The 21,012-nt window shown below is 35.7% G+C and overlaps 7 protein-coding genes, 1 non-coding gene and 2 pseudogenes across 11 annotated transcripts; 5 read left to right on the top strand and 5 right to left on the bottom strand.

Moving 5' to 3' along the window:
• The first annotated feature begins 1,594 nt into the window (after positions 1-1,594).
• On the top strand, positions 1,595-3,840 carry nhr-218 (Nuclear hormone receptor family member nhr-218). 2 transcript variants are annotated; one of them, NM_074702.5, is made up of 7 exons: positions 1,595-1,772; positions 1,822-1,955; positions 2,387-2,550; positions 2,595-2,684; positions 2,740-2,952; positions 3,002-3,218; positions 3,600-3,840. In NM_074702.5, the coding sequence occupies exons 1-7, from the start codon at positions 1,639-1,641 to the stop codon at positions 3,821-3,823; spliced, it is 1,176 nt and encodes a 391-aa protein (NP_507103.2). In that variant the 5' UTR covers positions 1,595-1,638; the 3' UTR covers positions 3,824-3,840. The 2 variants fall into 2 exon arrangements, 1 of the variants encoding a protein (NP_507103.2); NR_024312.1 differs by lacking the exons at positions 1,595-1,772; positions 1,822-1,955 and having other exon boundaries at positions 2,386-2,550; positions 3,600-3,823.
• A 1,564-nt stretch (positions 3,841-5,404) lies between these two features.
• On the top strand, positions 5,405-7,106 carry nhr-127 (Nuclear hormone receptor family member nhr-127). Its single transcript, NM_001383477.3, has 7 exons — positions 5,405-5,560; positions 5,659-5,792; positions 5,971-6,098; positions 6,147-6,242; positions 6,293-6,505; positions 6,611-6,827; positions 6,878-7,106. Exons 1-7 carry the CDS (start codon positions 5,448-5,450, stop codon positions 7,042-7,044), a joined length of 1,068 nt encoding a protein of 355 aa, NP_001370055.1. The 5' UTR covers positions 5,405-5,447; the 3' UTR covers positions 7,045-7,106.
• Positions 7,107-8,205: 1,099 nt separating this feature from the next.
• T13F3.4 (T20D4.11-like domain-containing protein) lies at positions 8,206-9,767 on the bottom strand. The gene is made up of 2 exons (NM_074704.3): positions 8,365-9,767; positions 8,206-8,309 (listed from the first exon to the last, which is right to left on the bottom strand). The coding sequence occupies exons 1-2, from the start codon at positions 8,758-8,760 to the stop codon at positions 8,250-8,252; spliced, it is 456 nt and encodes a 151-aa protein (NP_507105.2). The 5' UTR covers positions 8,761-9,767; the 3' UTR covers positions 8,206-8,249.
• A 150-nt stretch (positions 9,768-9,917) lies between these two features.
• On the bottom strand, positions 9,918-10,915 carry T13F3.9 (annotated as a pseudogene). Its single transcript has 3 exons — positions 10,808-10,915; positions 10,583-10,756; positions 9,918-10,181 (listed from the first exon to the last, which is right to left on the bottom strand). Coding segments are annotated over exons 1-3 (546 nt in total).
• A 238-nt stretch (positions 10,916-11,153) lies between these two features.
• Positions 11,154-12,809, bottom strand: fbxa-2 (F-box domain-containing protein). Its single transcript, NM_001380845.2, has 3 exons — positions 12,603-12,809; positions 11,733-12,354; positions 11,154-11,679 (listed from the first exon to the last, which is right to left on the bottom strand). Exons 1-3 carry the CDS (start codon positions 12,689-12,691, stop codon positions 11,488-11,490), a joined length of 903 nt encoding a protein of 300 aa, NP_001366925.1. The 5' UTR covers positions 12,692-12,809; the 3' UTR covers positions 11,154-11,487.
• A 143-nt stretch (positions 12,810-12,952) lies between these two features.
• Positions 12,953-15,728, top strand: T13F3.8 (uncharacterized protein). The gene is made up of 3 exons (NM_001028967.2): positions 12,953-14,799; positions 14,848-14,904; positions 15,077-15,728. The coding sequence occupies exons 1-3, from the start codon at positions 14,793-14,795 to the stop codon at positions 15,649-15,651; spliced, it is 639 nt and encodes a 212-aa protein (NP_001024138.1). The 5' UTR covers positions 12,953-14,792; the 3' UTR covers positions 15,652-15,728.
• On the bottom strand, positions 13,453-14,374 carry T13F3.6 (T20D4.11-like domain-containing protein). The gene is made up of 4 exons (NM_074706.6): positions 14,285-14,374; positions 14,122-14,229; positions 13,901-14,074; positions 13,453-13,633 (listed from the first exon to the last, which is right to left on the bottom strand). The coding sequence occupies exons 1-4, from the start codon at positions 14,360-14,362 to the stop codon at positions 13,487-13,489; spliced, it is 507 nt and encodes a 168-aa protein (NP_507107.2). The 5' UTR covers positions 14,363-14,374; the 3' UTR covers positions 13,453-13,486.
• A 97-nt stretch (positions 15,729-15,825) lies between the features above and the next one.
• On the bottom strand, positions 15,826-18,600 carry pacl-1 (Polycystin-Associated Channel-Like). The gene is made up of 5 exons (NM_001028966.4): positions 18,413-18,600; positions 18,133-18,360; positions 17,788-18,086; positions 16,547-16,644; positions 15,826-16,115 (listed from the first exon to the last, which is right to left on the bottom strand). The coding sequence occupies exons 1-5, from the start codon at positions 18,520-18,522 to the stop codon at positions 15,876-15,878; spliced, it is 975 nt and encodes a 324-aa protein (NP_001024137.1). The 5' UTR covers positions 18,523-18,600; the 3' UTR covers positions 15,826-15,875.
• On the top strand, positions 17,980-18,385 carry T13F3.10. Its single transcript, NR_070072.1, has 2 exons — positions 17,980-18,070; positions 18,121-18,385.
• A 465-nt stretch (positions 18,601-19,065) lies between the features above and the next one.
• On the top strand, positions 19,066-20,851 carry str-183 (annotated as a pseudogene). The gene is made up of 6 exons: positions 19,066-19,260; positions 19,304-19,473; positions 19,525-19,545; positions 19,608-19,795; positions 19,844-19,981; positions 20,585-20,851. Coding segments are annotated over exons 1-6 (979 nt in total).
• The last annotated feature ends 161 nt before the right edge of the window (positions 20,852-21,012 follow it).

Below are 21,012 nucleotides of genomic sequence, written 5' to 3' on the forward strand. Positions count from 1 at the left end.
TAACAAAAAATTACCAAAAAAAATTATTTTCACATTTACTTATCGGTTTTTTAATAGTTTTGCAAAAAAAATTATATAGCCAAAAGCAAAAAAATGTTGAAACTAGTTGATCCACTTGTGCGTTTTTTTGTTTCTTGCAAAATTTAAAAAAATTCATACAAAATTTAGAAAAAGTGTGTACGTTTTATCCAGTTCCACATGATATTATTTGGTTTTCAAACAATGGAAAAATATTTTCGAAACTTATTTCCACCCCTACAATTATTGCTTTCCCGAACTATTTCCAAAAAATGTCGCTCATGTCAGCAACAAGATTGTGTTCAAAAATCAAGTCCACGTTTTCCCGATTGCACAGCAATCCTTCCTTATTTCTTCTCATCTCTTCCGTGGAACTTTTCGCCTTTGGTGTGTTGAAAGATTTTATCCGACCGGTGTTTATTGCAACGCAGGCATTGTCCTGTTGAAAGGTAACATCGATAGGTTTAATCTTTCGATTCCCCTTTCTGTATAGAACTTTTCAAAAATTGTGAAATGCTCAAAGTTTTCTGAAATAAAAAATCATACGTCTACTCCCCAAAGTGCATTCAAGTACATTATATAATTCTGAGCTAAAAAAATTGATAGAAAACAAGACCACAACACCTTTTATGGTGCATCAATAGGGAATAGGGAATAAGCACTGCCTGACCCGCCTGCCACGCGGGTCTTGCGGAGCCCGTTAGTACGTCGGTACACCATAAAAGGTGTTGTCGTCAGGCAATGACCGATTTATTGAAGATAAGAACAGCTAATAAGAGCTGGTATGAATACATTTGAGAAGGGGCGGAGAAACTGTACTTAGACAGAAGAGAATATGACAAATGCAATATCAAAAATTGTCTGATATGAGTTATGTGGGAATGAAAAATAAAAGAAGAGATAGAAGAGTAGTTTTCGTGCATACAGTTCTCGTGCATACATTACAGTACTCCTACAACACGTGGTGTCAGGTTGTCTCATTGCGGTTTGATCTACAAATAATGCGGGAATTTTGCCCTCTGAAAAATGTGGCATCTGCACGCTGTTAACCATGCGAAAACAGTTGATAAGTCTTCGTCTCATCTTTCGCATTTCTTGAAGGTCAAACCAAAATGAGCACTTTGACACCTCAGTACTCCTACCATATCACAGCAGTACCCATGTACCACAGTTTCATACAGTACTACTACAGTACACTGCCCATATTTCTTTACCAACTCTCCACTAACTCCAACCCCATTCTCAAAGCTTCAGACAGACTTTTCATATAACTACAGTACTCCTACAGTACTCCTTCACTACATTAACGGTAATCCTACAGTGCCCCTTCACTGTGCGTGCACTAATCTCAACCCACTCCAAACACTGAGGATGTATTTATAGCTTTCTTCAAAAATTACAGTAATCCTACAGTACTATGTGTTTATCCCCAGAAAAAAATCGTTAAGCCTGCCGATGTGCCTGCCCAATAGTTCAAGTGTCCAATGAAAGAATGGGGTCTCACATGGGAGATCCGCTCGACGATTACGAAAAACGAACTCGATCTTTCTGTACTTCCAACGCGCCTATTTCCATTATTTCTCAGAATATCTTTTTCTGTTTAACTCATTGTTAGAAACTATGGTTGCCAGCTCATTTCAACATCACCTCGAGCCAATGCTAACACAGCCAATTCCGTGCCAAATTTGTACATATCAATCTCATGGGGTTAACTTTAACGTTATGACTTGTAGGGCTTGCGCCGCATTTTTCAGGCAAGTAATTAAAATGTTTTACACTGTAAATTAGCAAGAAAACTTTCAGAAGATCTCTTGTGTGCGGAATGAGATACCATTGCAAAACCCGAAAAAATGACTGTAGAATTGACAGTACCGAGCGACACTTTTGTAGGCTTTGCAGGTTTCAAAAGTGCCTACAGATGGGAATGAAGGCAGAAAGTTGGTTGTTTTGTGTTTGTAAAAAAAGTTGAAATTTTGATACTCATTTCTCGGGGTTCACAAAGATTTTCTTATCTAACCAAGCTATGTTGACTTTTAGCAATATTTTTTTAGAAGGTGCTTGTAGATCCCAAAATGTTCATAATATTTATTTTATTAAATTTTCCGTCCTAAATTTAATTTTGAAGTAGGAAACTTTAAAATATCCCGCCGAAATTTCCATTATAATTTTTTTGGAATATAAAATGTTTTTTAGCCAAACTTTCAAAAAATGTTAAATTCGAATTTCACATAATTTTTTTCAGAAGTTAACTTCCAGCCATAGTTTTTGTTCATAAAAATTTCAACAACTTCCACCAAAATTTTAAAAGAAAACATTTGAAAATATTTAATCAGATTTCCGATCAAACCATTTTATTATGAATTTTCAGAAATCCAACAAAATCGTGATCCAATATCTTCAACATTCCCGGGAACATCAACCGAGCCCGAATTGTCTGAAATTGTTGATCCTGAAAACGAAAAAAGTTATATATTTCATGGAACCCTGTATGGCTTCAAAAGTTTGTTGGCTGAAGTTCGATATATTTTCAGTGTAAGTTTGGAGAGACTATTTTTGAAAAATGCAGTTTTTTTCAGATTTCAAGAAACTACTCTGACAGCCCCTTAACTGATCTCGAAAACGGTTTCAAACTTATCACAAGGCATCAGAAACGGCGATATATTGACGTAAGAAAATTTCTCTGAATTCTAAAATGTTATAGTTTTAATAACTAATTTTCAGATTGAGGACCGGATCAATTTCCAAAATCTCACCGATTTTCGGCTGGGTCATATAAAAAACTGTGCCACGTGGTTAACGCATTCTTCATTTTTTCAAAGCTTAACTGAAACCGAAAATTTATTGATTTTAAAATCAACGTGGCATGTGTGGTCTTGGCTAGAACTTTTGTCCGTTTCTGTTGAAATATTTGGGAATCAAGTCTGCGAGGAAAAGGTTTGCAAAGTTAATTTTGGGCTTGAAAATTCATGAGAAAATTTTTCAGATTGTATTTCTATCCGAAAAAATTGCAGTCGACATAGTGAAGGTTTTCCGGTATATTTTGAAACCCCTAAACAAACAGGAAAAGAGAAAAGTTGAAAAGGAGCTAAACCCGATATTTCACATACTTTTTGATGACGTGGCAAGAAAATTACAGAATTTAAAGCCAAGTTCATTGGAGATAAATTATATGCTGTGGCAGTTAGTCTGGTTTGTAGCTGGTCAGTTTTGAAGTCACTAATTGTTTGAAATTTTAAAATATTATTTTAAAATTGTTAACTTATAACTTTGTTTCTAAAGCATTTTTCCAAAGAATTTCAAAAAAAAATCTAAATTGTTTTCCTGCATTTAAACAACTTTAAAATCAATAAAATTTTGTGAAAATCTGCTTTTGGAGTTTTCTATCGGCATAAAAACTGGTGCAAAAGTGAACTGCAACAAGTTGTGCTTATAGTCAGTCGCTACATTTTTAAAAATCTGAAAATTTTTTTGAAATGCCTAGACCTCTTTTTGATGTTCCAAACATACGTCTACAGTACCCACCAAACGCAGATAATAAGAAAGAACACATCATATTTCACCTCAATTTAGTTTACTTTCAGAAAAAGTTCTTAACGAAGACAACCTGCGGCATGGGGAACAATATACAAATCAATTAGCCAGCGACCTGCATAATCACTACAAAAACGATCTCCACTTAGAGCAATATGCACAAAGAGTTCTGAAAATGATGGCAATTGTGAAAAGCTTACAGAAACATTTAATGAACATCCATAAAATAATTGATTATGCTGATAACTTTTGTAACTTATTTGCAATGAAATAAAATATATTGCTATTAAAAAAAGTTTTTGTCAGCTTGAAATTGACGTAATTTGAAATCAAATAGTGCAAAATACTTTTTGAAACAAAAACCAATTTTAAAGAAAATTCAACACATTTTTCTTAAAGTGTCTAATATAGTTATGTCAAAATTCACTATTTTTCTATAATTTATCCAGAGAATCTTCTTCAAATTCATAGCTAAATTTTCAGTTGAGTGTCATGAAACGTACACTTCCCGTATTGATTTTTATTAACTTGATGTTTCGACCCTTTGAGGGTTGTGTGTGTGTTTTGACCCTTTTTTGACCTTTTGGCCCTAAAATTCCGTGCGCCCCGCGCAGAAAGCAAACCTTCCAACAAGTGTATCGGGATATGGGCGATAAGATCCCGTGCCTAATCTTTAAAATATCCGTAAAAAGGGTATTTGCAGAAGAACCGTAGAAACATAGCATTTTTGAAACCGTAAACTTGAAGTTATTGAAATTTTTCCAAAATTTGGTCATGTTTTAGTAAAAATACAGGCAAAAACCGGCCGACTTTCAGGCCCACGTTGAGGAAATATTTTCGAAATATTCGATAATATGGTCGGCGACGCATGGCCGGACATTTCCTTTAAGTCTTTGCGGGGGCGACACATAACCCGGTAGATGTCGGACCATTCTAATTGGTTATACCGCCCAACTGAGATTTTATCGAAAAATATCCCCTCAGCGTTGAGGCCAATTTTTTTTATTTGCATCAGGTGTGTGTAGCCAATTTCCAAAAAGTAGATTTACCAAATTTGTAGTTCTGGTTATCCAAAAAACCTTTAAAAATAATAAATTTTACAGAGCTCGGAAAATGAGCCAAATTTGCCGTGCTCGGGAAATATTGGAAAAAGAGATTTTCCGAATTTGCCAAGCTCGACAAATTTTGAGATTTGCCGCACACCCCTGAAGTGCATACTCCCGTAACTTAACGTCTGAAAATTGCTTTCAGGACATTTCCCGTTCGGTATCGTCGTCTTGCGTCTATGACTGCGCTGACTGGATAGAAAGTGAAATGAGCCGTACACTCACTGATCGGTCAAAAGGCTCAAACATGAAGACTGGACCGCCAAGTACTTTGAAATTCGGAAAGCTAGACGATCGGTAGTACGATAAAACTTTTGGTGTCAGGAACGCCAACGTTTCTTGAGATGGATAACATACTGGAGAATGTTTCATGTTTGAAATTTTCAACCGAAACAGACACTTATAACAGAACTTAAATGCACAGAAAAAAAAGCAAAATTGTGAAATTTTTTTCTAATTTCGAGTCAAAGTTTCAATCAATAGCCAGCATTTATAACAACATTGCTAAAATATACAATTTGAACAATATTTCGAAAATTTGAAATTCAAGATTTCAAATAAAAGTGTGTTCCTTTTCAGGGACCGGCCTATTGGCCCGTGATCATTTCCACACATCTCCATGACTTTTCTATGCGCCGCCATTTTCTCTCTGCATAAGGTCAAAGATGCTTGGAGCGATAAAATGGTTATTCTGGTATTCATGTATATTCCGCCTACCTTTTAAAAATCTTTCGACATTATCTGACTTTTGGCGTTCTTCGAATTTCCAAATTTGTCTCTGTTTCACAAAACATGAAGATTACTTTTTCTCCGGAACTTTCAATTCCCTGCGAAGTGTGCAAAAATCAATCAAACGGATACCATTTTGAAGTTTTATCTTGCGGAGCGTGCGCATCGTTTTTTAGGTAAGATATAAAAAATAGATATTAGTGCACATTGGTGGAAGAGATACAAAATTCACTTTCCTCAAAAAATTTCAAAAAAAAATTGTGTGCTTTTTCAGAAGATCTGTCGTTTCCAAAATAAAGTATCAATGCAAGGACGGAAAAAAGCGCTGTCAAATTAGATACTTGGACAGGCATTTCTGTAGGTACTGCCGATTCAGCAAGTGTGTAAAAGCAGGGATGAAGGCTGAAAGTGAGTGGGCGTAAGCGTCAAATTTTCAAAAAAAGTTGTAGCAGATAAGAAATGTGTAAATGCCAATTTTACCTGCAACTTAAAATTTTTCAAACAATTTTTAATTTTTCAATTCAACAACGATAAAACATTTAAAAAAATAAATGTATCGGCGGCTAGTTTTAAACCTAGCTTTCAGAAATTCAAAAGAATCGCGATCTAGATTCTTCCCCCACTCCAACTGACCAGAATAATTGTATCCCTAGTGATGTACTGCATGATGACGGAATTTTGATTAAAGACATTCGAGGTCTTTTCAAACAATTTGTAAGTTTATAATTATGTTTAAAACTTGCCGACAATTGTTATTTCCAGAATCCACATAATGCTTCAGAAGGCTGTTCAAAGTTGGAAAAACTCACGGAAGGTCTGCAGTTTATCAGGAGAAATCAAGAGAGGGAGTGCATAAAGGTGAAATGTTTTCTTTCAAAATCAAAGTTTATATTTCCAATTTATTTTAGATAATCGATGAAATGGATTCAGAAAGCTTGAAAGATGTACAATTTAAAGTTATCGGTTCATGTGCTACATGGCTACTTTTTTCTTCGTTTTTCCAGAAGCTTGAGGAAAATGAAAAAGTAGTAATTTTGGAAAGGTTGTGGCATGGATGGACAGTTCTCGAATTTTTGAGTAGATCACTTGAAATTTTCGGAAACAAAGTTATTGATGAAAAGGTAAAATTGATTTTAATTCAACAATTAAAAATTTTTTTTTCTAATATTAGGGTTATACAACTATGTTTCCCTAGATCACCATTTCTCAGAAAAACAAATTTGCAGATAGTTTTCATCTCGGACAACACTGCAATTCGCCTTATCACTGCATTTGAAAACTCTTTAAAGACAGCAAGCCCGAAGAAAAGTGAATCGATTAAGAAGAAGCTGGAATTGTCATTTTCAGTAATATTTGATGAATTAGCACTACATTTCATAAATTGGAAGCCGACTGAAATTGAAATTTCGTATATGCAGTGGCAAATAGTTTGGAGTGTAGCAGGTGAGACTTGCAGAACGTTTCCGAAAAAAATTAAGAATTGTTTTATTTAGAACAATTACTTTCTGGAAATTCTCTGGAAAAGGGGGAACATTTCACCGAGCAACTATCCAAGGATCTTCATGAATATTACGTGCGAGAGCTGAAACTGGAAAATTACGCTTTTCGGATTGAGAAAATGATGGATATTGTTCAGATTGTGCAGAATAATTTTTATTAATCTTATTTATCTTTGTCTATCATTTTATTCAACAATAATTAACTGAATGTAATGCTTAATCTAAAATCGAAAATTTTTGGAACAGATGTTTAATCATATGGCCGATCTAGATTTCGACTAGGCGCACAACCTTGAAAGGGCATTTTTCCAAAGAAAAACCTGTCCTCTCGAGGTTTCGTGAATTACCATAAAAATTGAAAGCAACCAACTCATGATTAAAAAACTAGGACGCACGTTTTCTATAGGGTCCCTGAGTTTTAAATAATTTCACTAAAAATCTTGATTTTCCATATAGAAAAACCAGCCGCGCAAAGCGCGTGCTCCGACTGGCGCACACTAAATTGCTCAAATAAATTTTAAAGTGCTAATGTAAAATTTTTGTACAGTTACACATTTCCTTGGAGTTTTGCGGACTTTTAAGAAAATTTTAAAACTTTCCAGATTTTTCTTTAAAAAGTTGTAGACCTTTCCAGGACTTTTTAGAAAATTCTTTAAGCGCTTTGAGAATTTAATCAAAAAATTTTTCTAGGTGCCAGAAGCTTTCAGTTCAATCAAAAAAAAACTGACCTTCAGACATATAAATGACTACATTTTTTAATTGGGAGATTTATTTAGTTTTCATTATTGAAAAATTAATATCTGACTTAAAATGAATTTTTTTGAAAATAATTTTTCGGGACTTGTTTCAAATTTTAAGCGTTTTCAGAATTCACGAATCAAAAAATCGAAAATTTTGGAACTTTGGGTTAGGTGAAGAACGGATCGGCTAAGTATTCCAAGAAAACGTGTAAGTTGAACAACTTTGGTTAGAACATTTCTTAAGTTAATGAAATTCTTGACTTTTTGTCTTTGTCTTTTTCATCAGCATACAGTTACTTTTCACCTACACTTTACAAAACATTTAGTCGGATTTAGACTAGCTCACGGCGCAATCTGTGATCCTTTGAATTACTGTGGAAAATACAAAGTAAATATTTCCCACAGCTGACTAGTTGAAATTGTACGTTTTAGACAAATTTGTTTGACAAATTTGTCGAAGCTCGTGAAACTTGCCAAATTTTCCGCACACATCAAAAATTTGACAATATAATTTTGGCCAAAACTAGTGATTTTGTCGAAAAATTAGTAAAATGACACTAAATTTAGTTATTTTGATGTTTATGCATTAAAACAAATTTATTTAATTTCAGTCGACATCCAATCGTTTATTCAAGTCTGCTGAAGTCGCACTTGCCAACAACATCTTCAGATAGCTTTATCATTTTCTGAAAATGAGCACACTTTTTCAGAGGAAGAACAACTTTTTTCCTAATTAGGTACCTTACGAAACGTATTCCATTCTTCTTGGCCGCATCTTTCAATAATTTCCTTTTTAACGCAGTCATCTTTTCCGAAATATGTATCACAAGCATTTTCTTTCATTTTCTCAACTTTCATCTTGTCATCTTCTAAATATATTTCATTTGGCAATGGATTCCAGTTTTGAACACATTCTGCATTTTTTTCATGCAATTTGTCAAAACAATTAGAAAAATCTTCGGTGAGGAACACAATAGCTTTGCACACCCATTCAATTGAACGAAGCCTTTTGTCTAGCTGGTTATTGGAGCCTGGCCTACATGGAAGAGCTGTAAAGCAATCTTGTAGATCACCGCAATCTGTCTTGAAATTCTTGATATCTTTTTCATCATTAAAATCGAGAGTTTCGAATTTCATTTGGAAGGAGAGTAAGTTCTGTAAATTAATTCGTTTGTTCGTCAATGCAATCTAACAAGAAAAAATGTTTGAATTAATTTGTCAATTAACTACAAAACTTCAGCTGCATAAGAGAACTTCAAACTAGAAAAAGTCAAACTGAAATTATTTTTTTTTTTAATTTTGAGTGAGCTTACCAAGTGACACGAAAGTGATGGTTTTCTGTCAGCATCAGGGCATTATTGAGGACCTATCACAACATCCTGTCTGGTGAATACCACTTTCCAAATGCCGCATCAACTGGGAGGAAGGCTCGCTCGCCCAGATATCCGTACATGATGTGCCCTTGTGGATCAATCAACGAAAGCTTCCTACTAGTCAATCTTCACCTATGGAACCGTATGGCCAAGTTACTTCCGGAGACAATGAGCCGTCAAATGTTTGCTTCACGATTAAATTCTATCCCGTTTAATTATTTTTCCCACCCAACTTGATCCCCTTAACTACTTCTGGTTTAAAGGATCATTCAAATTATTCAAGTTTGTTTCTCCCGGTGATTATTCTACACTTTTCTGTTTTGTTACGACGTTTTGAATAAATATATACATATATATATATATATAATCTCTGACCGAGGTGCGGAGGTTTGAGACATCTAGTTCACAAAAATTAATGATTTAGAAACATTTCATGGAAAACTTGTTAATTTTTTTTTAATTGGAAGTGTTTTCAAAGCAATGAAAATCCTTCCGGAATAATAAATTCGTTTTTTCTATAACATTGTGTTTGAATGTTTTAAAATATTTTTTTAAGTTTTTCAAATCCTACAATTAGCAGATGTTTGCCAGGGAAGTACATAGTAAATAGGAATATAATTATTTTCAAAAAATAATGATTTCCTTCGGTACTTAAAACATTCAACAGTTATTGTATTTGTTCTTGAACATTTTTATCGTTGAAAGGCATCCAGAACCTCTTTCAATATGAAGTCTATGTCTCATGACCTCTGAAAATCTTTCTGATACTCTGACATGACAGTACATAAAATTCGTTAAATAAGTTTTTAAACGATGAAATAGATAGAAATTTTAATTCAGATTTCGCTATAATTATTGGAAAACAATTAACACAAATTTCATGTAATAATTTGCTATTTATTATTTTACTTACTCAAAGATTCATTTTTCAGCACAAACCTGAAACATTTTTCGGCGCGTGAATCGAGGTACTAGCACAACAAAAAAGCAGATAAAAAATAAACACAGCATGAAAATTGCGATTATCATTCTCTGATAATCGTTACAAAATTCTGGTCTTAAATTTGTGGCCTGCTTCACATATTCTTCCTGGATTTTTCCCGATTTGTCATCACACAATTTTTTGATATTTTCCTTGATACATGGTTGAAGGTTGTCCCATTGATCGCATACATCTACTTCCGGCTGAAATTATCGAAAAAATTGCGGGAAATTTCAATTTTCTAAAAAAACACTTTGGCTGAAAATTTCAGCTTTCTAAAAAGTAGTGTTTAACATAAAGCTCATATGTTTTGAAAAACTTTGCTGGAAAAATAAACTTCCAGAAACTTCTAAAACGTTTATGGGAAACTAGAGAAATCTCGAAAATCAGTAGTTCTCGGGAAACTTTTGGAAGGATCGGGGAACGGGGAAAAAGTGTAACTGGTAAAACACTTGGGGTAAAAATGTTTTGGAAGATCCCAAACTGTAAATAAGTTAGAAATATGAATATGTATATAAATTTGTAATTATGTTTTTTAAATTAAAAATTAGACATTTGAAAAATTCAATAAACTACACTTTTTTACAAAAAAACGTTTGCTCACCTCGTGAATATCATTGAAAAGTGTGTTGAGACATGGAATATTGTCGTCTTTCTTGGCTATCAGCTTTTCAGCACATGTTGAAAATTCGCGATTGTAGAAAATATAAAACAGGCAAGGGCGAATTTTGGTCGTCAAACTTTTCAAGTGTGAAGAACCCACCGCTTCTAGACAGTTCTGAAAAATTAATTTTAGTCATATTTTTCTGTTTTTGAAATAAAAATTCACTATAATTTCTTCACATTTATCAGCGTAACCTTCGTATATCTCTGGTGGCCAGAAATACCGATTGGTAACGTTTATTGATTTGACTATCGGGTCCAAGTCTGAAGCAATCTGGAATTTCATTCATTTATGAGCATTTCAATTTCATACAAACTCACATTATTACAGTCATCAAGAGTAACTGCAAGCGTAAACGTTTGGCTGGAGATTAGAAGTTGAAGTTTTAAAGTTAATCAAACGGAAAATGATAAATTTGAACATTTTTTTAAGGTAAACTTGTGTTTCTTGGCGGTTTTTTTTATAACTTTTTGTTGATTGGTTTTTCATTGAACTACTGTTCAGTCACAGAAAATTATTTATCAATTTTTAAAAATGTATATTTGCTTATTCATCAATCTAGAAAAAACTGAGCTAATTTTTAAAAAAAATTGCGTGGTATTGGAACAAAAGTAGCAAAAATGGTTCAGTAGAAAAATATATACTCTTTGACAATTTTCATAATTGAAGTTGTATGTTTTTTACGCTACTTTTTCTTTCATTCCAAACTTGATATTTTTCGTATTTCAAAAAAAATTAGATTTTTTTGAAGGCTAAAAAACAATTCATGTTGCACTAGGTTACAAACGAGGGAAGGGGTATGCGAGGAATGGAACAAATTACGAGTATGAAAAACTAAATGTTCATTAAGTTTCGGAACAAGAAAAAAATTCATGGTGACTGCAAATTAACCATGTTTTACAATCGTTTGTCCACAAAAAGTCACCATCATCGTCTGTGTAATCCGATTTGAATACTTTTGCGATTTCCGATGGGGTTGCGTTTGATGCTCGAAAATTGATATTGCAAATCTCAAATGTACTTCTGTTCAGAACGTTCTGAAATGCGTTTTTGCAGAAGAAACAAAACACTATGTATTGCATAAACTTACATCTCGAATTTGAATTGCGTCTTGTAGCAAAAACTTATCCAATGTGAGCGTGAAGTGCTCAAAATGAAACATATGCATAGTTTGATTGTTTTCCATCGGGACTAAGCTATAATATGTAAAGCTTTTTGCGTTTTTCCATTGATCCAAATCTCTAATCCTATCAAATCCGTCAGCTGATTTGAAAAAATACAATTCGATTTCTTCTACAACTTGAGCATTCAAATATGGAAAAATTGGCAGTACGTCGTCGATTGAGCAATGAGAAAACTTGATACTCTTGAGATGAACCCTACCGTTTTGTTTCATAACGTCTAGAAGACGTAGCCCATTGTCTTGAATACTTTTGTCTTCGAGAAATTCAAATTTTGATATAGGATTCTTTAATAAAAGTTGCAAATCATTGAAGGCTAAGTTGATGAAGTTTTCGCCTTGAATAATCTTTTTTTGTTCGTTGTAAATTACATATGTACTGGCATTTGGAGCATCAATGTATTTGATTTCTGTTCCGTTCAATTGAATGTGTGCTTCTCTAGACAAAATATGGAAGGTGATGGAATAAAAATGAGTTCCCAGCTTATCCACCGACGTTTTCAAACATTTGCACACTTTTCGGGATGTCAGTCTGGAATATAAGAATTTTCGCCGATAGTTGAAAATTGGTTTATAGAACATGATTTTTTTTTAAATTTAATTAGCAGCATTTTCAGATTTCTCTTTTAATTACTTTTTTTGTTACTTTTTGTTACACTCCCTCTGCCGCCTATATTTCAATAGTTCCATCAGTAAAAAGAATGTTACAGAAAACTTCAATTTCTAGAAAATCAATCTTAAATTATATTGCACCACTTTTGGGACACAAAAATGACTCACTGATATATGGGCTCAAGTTTCTCCAAAATTTGGTTAGCGACTTCCAGAGGCATATTGAGCAAAGTCGGATGCTTTTGGTTGTTGGACATTATTGAACGCATTAAATTTTCAGAATAATTGCTGAAAATCACCAGATGAATACAAAAAGTATGCAGACTGAATTAAAATTTAAAGTTTCGTAATACATAATGTATCTTCGGCAAAAGTTGTTCGTTAATGTAGAGGGTTAGTGAAAAAAAATATCGTATTTGTTGTTGAGAGACTTAGACGCGTCAAGTTTGTTGGCAGAGAACGAGTACTCCAAGTGAAAAACTGTTTGTCTGTTTGTTTTCTCTCTCTCTCTCTCTTATTTTTTTGTCTTGTAGATTTCGAATCAGTAGTAAGTCTATTTAATGTCTAAAGAGTCATAGGTTGAGTTATCAATACTTATATATTTAAAAATACAGTGCATAGTTTGTAGTCTATGTAGTCTTTGTAGTCTGCGTTGTTTTGGCTTATGAAGGGATATTGATTTTTAATCTCCAATAAAAATTCGGCCATTTTTATGCCTGAAAGCCAGTTTTTTTGATTGAACTGGAAGCTTCCGGCACCTAGAAAATTTTTGTAGTTAGAATCTCAAAGCGCTTAAAAAATTTGAAAAAAATCTTGAAAGTCCTAGAATTTCTTGAAAGTCCGCAAAACTCCAGGAAAATGTATGACTGTACAAAAATGTTACATTAGCACTTTAAAATTTATTAAAACAATTTAGCGTACGCCAGTCGGAGCACGCGCCTTGCGCGTGCGAACGGCTGGTATATCAATAAAAAAAACGAATAAATAATAAAGCGCAAAATGCGCGGAAAACTTATTTGAAATCTAAAATAGTTTTATTCAACATTTTACTATTAGTCACAAAATTCTGGTCTTAAATTAGCGGTTTGTTTTACATATTGTTCCTGAATTTTTCCTGATTGGTCATCACACAAATTTGCGATATTTTCCTTAATGCATGGTTGAAGACTGTCCCATTGATCGCACTCATCTACTTCTGGCTGAAAATTTCAATTTTGTGAGAACAATCGAATATTTGAAATTAAAAAGTATGAGCTTTCATGGTAGACAGGCGCGGTTACAGGCCCAAAAACCTGCCGGCTTCACACCTCAATTCTGCATTCTTGCTTGAAACAAAAGTTCGCGCTCGACACTTTTTGAGCTCCGCGCAGCACTATAGGACGCGGATTGCGGTGTGAGGCAGGCGAAGGAAGGCGAGGCAGGCGCTGCAGGCGTCTCGGAGCCTGCATGATTACAGTTTTGCATACCTCGTGAACATCATTGAAAAGTGTGTTGAGGCATGAAATATTGTCATCTTTCTTCGCGATCAGCTTTTTGGCGCAATTTGAGAAGTCGCGATTGTAGAAAATATAGAATAGGCAAGGGCTCACTTTGGTTGAGAACTTGTCTAGTAGGGAAGCGTCCACCGATTTTACACAATTCTGAAATTTTGCCATTGTTCCGTTCTTAATTTTTGAAAAAATATTACTATAATTTCTTCACATTTATCTGCGTAAGCTTTGTATGTCTCCGGTGGCCAGAAAAATCGGTCTGTAACATTTATCGACTTGATGATTGGCTCCAAGCCTAGACCAATCTAAAAATTTAATGAATTTACAAAAAATCTCACTATTAGTATTAGGCATACTTACAGTTTTACAATCATCCATTGTAGCTGCTGTCGCAAAAATTGGAAGACCAATTACCAAGATAAAACCAAAAGAAATCATGGTTTATTTTTCATTTTACAAATGGTGGAGACCCATTTTATACTGCTATCATCTACTGATCAACACAATTTTTTGAAACTAGATTTTGTGTAATGTCTGATAAGTGTTCGCAGTTCGATTGAAGATTGAAAGTTAAAGTTTGATAGTTGATCGAAATCGTATCAAACAGTGTCCCAATAAAGCAATTTCTTCAAAATTTATCTCTCTCACAATCAATAAAATTTAAACTTTAAAATTAAAATGTTTTTTTCACGGAAACTTTTAAATATCAATTTTCAAATATTAAATATTAGTGTTAACGTGAAGAAATAGGGCAGTGGAACATAGGGGCAGCCGACGAAATTAGTTTTACAAAAATAAATCAATACTGGATTTGTACAGCAAGATTCTGTTGGACCGGAATTCAAATCCCCGATTGCCAATTATTGAAATGATCAGTGAGTTGGAAATTTTTCGCAAAATTTCAATCAATAATTCGGTTTCAGATTTAATCTGGTTTCCACAGCTTCTACAATTGATCATATGGATGTCTGTATTGACTGGTGAGTTGCTTTTGTGCAGCCTACAAAGTGCGGGTTTTTTAAGCAAATCCTTTTGAAATTGAAGTGAAAATGCGCTCCATCGCCAAATAGGGAGCTTCATATTATGGGTCCCGTTAAGTCCGAAAAAGTTGAACGATTCAATTATTTTCGCCAATTGAAAAAACATTTTCAGCATCTCTCCATTTGTGTAAGAAGAAGGGCAAAGCCAAGCCAAAGGCAAAAGTCCGTGAGATGTCAACAGTGAAGATGACGACAACGACTGGTCTCACCACGAACAATGTGAACATTGGAAATCCAGCGCCTGAGGAGAAGAAAAAAGAGGAAAAGGTGGAGAAGAAACCGGAGGAAAACAAGGAAGCAGAGAAGAAGGATGAGCCGAAGAAGGAAGAGGAAAAGAAGGAAGAGGAGAAGAAAAAAGAGGAGAAGAAGGAAGAGGAGAAGAAGGAGGAAGTGAAGGAGGAGGAGAAGAAAGATGATTCAAAACGAGATGAGAAAAAGAAGGATGGAGAAAAGAAGGAAGATGATGAAAACAAAGAGGATAATGAAAAGAAAAAAGAAGAGAAGAAGGAGGACGAGAAGCCCAAGAAGGAGGAAATCGTGCCACAAGAGCAAAAGTACACGGACAAAGAGCAAGCAATCGCTGATGGAGTCAAGAAGAAGAGGACGGACTATCCGACTATGGAGGATGTGGCGAGTGATTGGGACGATAGCAAGAAGAAGAAGAAGAAGGATGATGATAAGGAGTAATGGGAAGATCTGGATTATCTGTGAACTCTTTTTTTGCAATGTATGTGGTATTTTGAAAAAGTAAAGATTGATGAAAATTTGGGGTGGGCTTCTCCACCCATCGAAGTATACATTAATTGCGGACTTTATGCAATTTTGAGCAGAATTTCAACTATGTACAGTCCAAGATAAATATATTAACAAATAGCTTCATTAGCTGAATTCCAGATCACATCACAAAAAAGTTATTCCGCCTTCTCTCCCATTGGCTGGTTGTTCTTGAAAAGCTCATTTTTCGATCTGTACTGTACTTGCATATCCTTGTCCACTTGATCCGCTTGATCAATGTCCGAGATAAGGGGAATCGCGAATTCGGAAATTCTCCACGTCTTGATGAATTGGATGAGGGCGAAGATGACGTAGGCGGTGGCGGTGTGAATTACAAAGCAGAAGGCTGTCAGGGTGTGCGCGTCTGTTATCAATTTCTGGAAACAAAATAGATAGGCAAGCATGATGATAGGTAAGCAGGTAGGCTCAAAACAATCAATGGACAGGTATAATGTGGCATGGGTATGCACAATTGTAGGTAGGCAGGCAGGCATGGTAGGTAGGCAGGCATGTGCGTACGTGAGCATTTAAAGGTTCGAAAGTCGGTAGAATGTTATGATGTTGATACACAGGTAGGCAGGTAGACATAACGCAAGCACGTAGTTAGACAGTTGTAAAGCAGGGGTACGCACTCGTACAGGTAGGCTGTGTTTGAAAATACTATTTGTTACCTGCCTGCACTTGCCTATCTATCTAGATGGACACCATGCCTACTTACAAGGTCGCATCAGGTTTTGATGCCTACGCCCTCTGCCTGCCTCATTCTCACCCTAAAAAACCAAATACAAATCTTGCTCTATAATCGTACCAATTGAACACTTGGTGGTACGGTTGCAATCAAATTCAGTGTGATCTTGATTCCATCGGTAAACGAGACGTCTTGCCAGCGTGAGGCGGAGATGGTAGCTGAAAATCATTACTATATATAAAGCGCTATTCCGTATGTCTCTGACGTCACAAATGACGTCACAACATTCAGCGCTGGAAATTATTTTAGAAAATTTTGAGGCTACTTATGATGAATACGCACCCGACATCGATCGAGGTACGCGATAAACCACTCAACACTTTTCAAAAACATCTTGATGGGAATTCAAATTTTAATTTTTGAAAACATTTTGGCGGGAATTCAAATTTCAATTTTTGAAAACATTTTGGCGGGAATTCAAATTTTAATTTTTGAAAAAATTTTGGCGGGAATTCAAATTTTAATTTTTGAAAACATTTTGGCGGGAATTCAAATTGGAATTTTTTTGAAAACATTTGGCGGGAATTCAAATTTTAATTTTTTGAAAACATTATTCTGGAATGTTCCAGAACCTTCTGGAAAATTCGAAAAAAAGCGACCATTCGTGGTGAGACCCGTCGTGGTGAGACCTTTCGTGGTGAGACCCATCGTGGTGAGGCCTTTCGTGGTGAGACCCGTCGTGGTGAGACCCTTCGTGGCGAGACCCATCGTGGTGAGACCCATTGTGGTGAGACCCATCGTGGTGAGACCCATTGTGGTGAGACCTTTCATGGTGAGACCCATCGTGGTGAGACCCTTCGTGGTGAGACCCTTCGTGATGAGACCCTTCGTGGTGAGACCCTTCGTGGTGAGACCCATCGTGGTGAGACCCTTCGTGGCGAGACCCATTGTGGTGAGACCTTTCGTGGTGAGACCCATCGTGGTGAGACCCTTCGTGGTGAGACCCATCGTGGTGAGACCCATCGTGGTGAGACCTTTCGTGGTGAGACCCGTCGTGGTGAGACCTTTCGTGGTGAGACCAATCGTGGTGAGACCCATCGTGGTGAGACCCTTCGTGGTGAGACCTTTCGTGGTGAGACCCATCGCAGTGAAAAATTTTGGCGGGAATTCAAATATTAATTTTTTGAAAACATTTTGGCGGGAATCCTATTTAGTGTTCAAAAAGTGAAGATTTTCACCTTTTTCCATGAGATACTTTTGTAGGATCAATTGATGATTTATGTGTCAAACATGTCAAATTTTGCCAGTCGGCTGGTAGTTTCATATTATTTCTTCCTGGAAATCACAATCTTCCAACTCACTTAAAAAGAAGCTCAGCACAAAGTAGGCGCAAGCCACAATCAGTGAAGCGATCACATTAACTCTCAACATCTTATTCCTCCCAACAGTCCACGCTTCGTATTTTTTCTGCCGAATGCATATTTTCAGGATATTGGTGACGATTGAGTGAAGCGCAGAGACACTACAACCGACTGCAAATGTTGTGGAAATGGGAAAAATCGATCGAAAAACTGTATCGATAATTTTAGTAGACGGCTTGTAGAAGACAAGCGTGTGATCGTCGTTGAGCTGGAGAGCATGCTGGTACATTCGGATGAAGCTAAACATTTTTGGATCTTCTTAAACATTTATAGATATAAGCCTACGTGGAACACTTGGACCACATGAATGTATACGCAGGCTCGACCAGAAGAGTTTTGTTCAGGAATCCAGATATGATACCGTAGACATCACTTGAAGCCAATGAATACTTGGAGCTGTAGATTTGAGCCGAGGCTGATGAGGTTTGAAGTCGCTGTTTTTCGAATTCCACGTCAGCGGCGATTTTCTCGAAATTCTTCTGCTCTGCTTTCCATTCACTGTTGTACTCGAATCTGTTAAAAACGTGTCTCAGGCATTTCAAAAACAAAAAAAAAAGAAGCTTACAGGGAAAAACCATAAATCAGTACTGCATAAAATGCCGCAACACAAATTAATAGTACTACTGGTCCAAGTGTACTCCGCAATAGCCGACGACCATCGGATATTTTGGGCATTTCGAATATAGAAATTTGGAATTCAGTGGAGAAGTAGCTTCAGAAAAAAATGTTGCGGGGAGAGGAAAACAGGAGGCCGCATGAATTTTATGTCGACGGTTGCTTGGTAAGTTGCGAGGAGACCTGAGCAAAATTGCAGGCCTTGGAGACCGGAATATAGCAGAAAAAAAAACATGTTTTGATGGCAATTTTTATAATTATTGATACAAATATTTTATTTGTCTCTGTTGGCTCTACTGCCGCTTCTAAAAAAACTTCTCAAAAAAGCCTTCTGATCCATATGCGATATTCCAGAATCAACATAAACGCAATTAGGTCCATAGGCATGTAAGAATGTAGGCAAGTAGGTAGGCACGGAGGGGAGCCCTGTTGCCCTGTTACTTCCCTGTTTTGTTGTGTGCCCTTCATATTATCGACATGCGTTATCCCCATTGGATAAATCTATGGATAAACCCAATGGTTTTAATAGTATAAATATCATCATTATTGTTCCTGCTACTCAAGATCCAGTTAATACTCGTGAAGTCGGTTCTCTCAAGCGCAATGTCGATTGCATGGCTTTCAGTCCAAACTCGAATCCAACAATTTTCACTTTTTATATCTGTGATCTTAAATTCAATTTTGGTATATTTAATCCTAAAATTCTCTCCAAAAAAAATTGGATCTTACAAATATCTGATGATTTATATTTCCTTATTTCAAATTTTTTACTCAATTATGGATAGTATATCCTTACCGGTATATTTCTAAATTTTTTAAGTTTTCTTATTCCTACTTTCAGACCTATCACGCTTATTCGTCAGTTTTACTAGTTTTTAAAAACATTCGGGACCAACCCTACATTCCCATTTCCGTTCACTATTGGCTTTTGGTAGTGTATTCAGGATGCTATGGATTTTGTATGGGAATATTTGGAATTCACTTCTTCTATAGGTATTTGGCGATTTATGGGTAAAGCTTAACTGGAGGGTCAGATAAATATCTAAATTCCTCGAATTTCAGACATACTGAAATGATTAGAAAGTTAGTTTGCATATTGTTCTTAGTTCCTCCACTATTCGGAATTATCTGGAGCTTTATTGTAGCAATATGTTTTGGGCCCACTTCAGAAGTTAGTGCAGAAGTTGAGAATAGTATTCTGGAATCTTATGACTTGAAAATTGACGATATAGTTTATATCGCTGCATTTGTTTGGCCGAGAAATGAGACTACTGGAGTGAAATATCTCAATAAAAGATCCGCAATTGGAATTGGTTTTGATCAGTTAGTTGTGGTACAGTATAGATGTAATCTAAATTTTTTTCAATACTTCAAATTTCAGATTATCTCACTTACTGTTATTGCATATTGTGGGACATGTTGCTACTATAAAATACAACAGCAAATGAGGGTTGCAATTTCTTTGAGCAAAATTACGAAAAACCTACATCGTCAACTGTTCTACGCTTTGGCAATCCAGGTTTGACGCAGCTCAAAACTCTAAATTTACAAAACTACAGTAATCCTTCAGTACCCCATCAGTACCACTACATTTCCTTGGCTTCAAAACCGCCAATCCCGAACACACATTTTTCTAAACGACAGTAATCCTATAAAACTATTTCAATACTCCTACAGTAACCCTAAAGTAGTCCTACAGCCCTTCGATACTATCCCCACCAAACACGATAATGCTTCTACAAAAAGCAGAAACCCAGTTGCCGGTTGCCGCAGTTTATAGCGTTCGCCAACTTCGGCAGTTGCCGATATCAATGTCAAACATTTTTTATCTCGGAAAAAAACATTCAGAGAGCCTAAAAATGATAGCATTTCACTGTAAAAACGACTGTTCTTTATTCCAAAACGCTCTAAAATATGTATAATTTCAACAAAAATATATGTTTGACCAACGTCAAAACTTCAAAACCTGGTTGCCGGTTGCCGAAATTTTTAGGGTTCGGCAACTTCGGCAATTGTCGATTACCCCACAGCCCTCACCTATAGTACCCCCACAGTACCCCTTCAGTCCTCCTACAGTACCGGTGCATTAATTGGATCACATACTAAACTTAATTCTTTTCAGACCGCAATACCAATGCTTCTCCTCCATCTTCCCGTTTCTATACTCTTCATGTTTCCAATTATGGATTCAAACTTGGGGATTTTTACCGGCTTCGTCACAATCACGATTGCCGCCTACCCGGCAATTGACCCTCTACCAACTATGCTTGTCATTGAGAGCTATCGAAGTGCAGTTTACAATTTCATTAACAAAATATTCTGCAGAAAGAAGAACGATGTGAGATCAGAGAATGAAATATCCATGACAACTATTCACGTGACAGTATAAATCTGTATTTTTATAATTTAAATAAAAACTGTGAATCCGATTTCATAGTACGGAATATGTAGTTGCTATGCGTCCGCTTCTTTGGACCGTCCCCAATTTGTGCCCTGCTCATTGTGTTACCACAAGCTTTTCTCATTTTAATTTTCACTTTTTTCTTCTGT

Source organism: Caenorhabditis elegans, chromosome V, assembly GCF_000002985.6.
Source record: "Caenorhabditis elegans chromosome V".
Classification (NCBI taxonomy): Eukaryota; Metazoa; Nematoda; class Chromadorea; order Rhabditida; family Rhabditidae; genus Caenorhabditis; species Caenorhabditis elegans.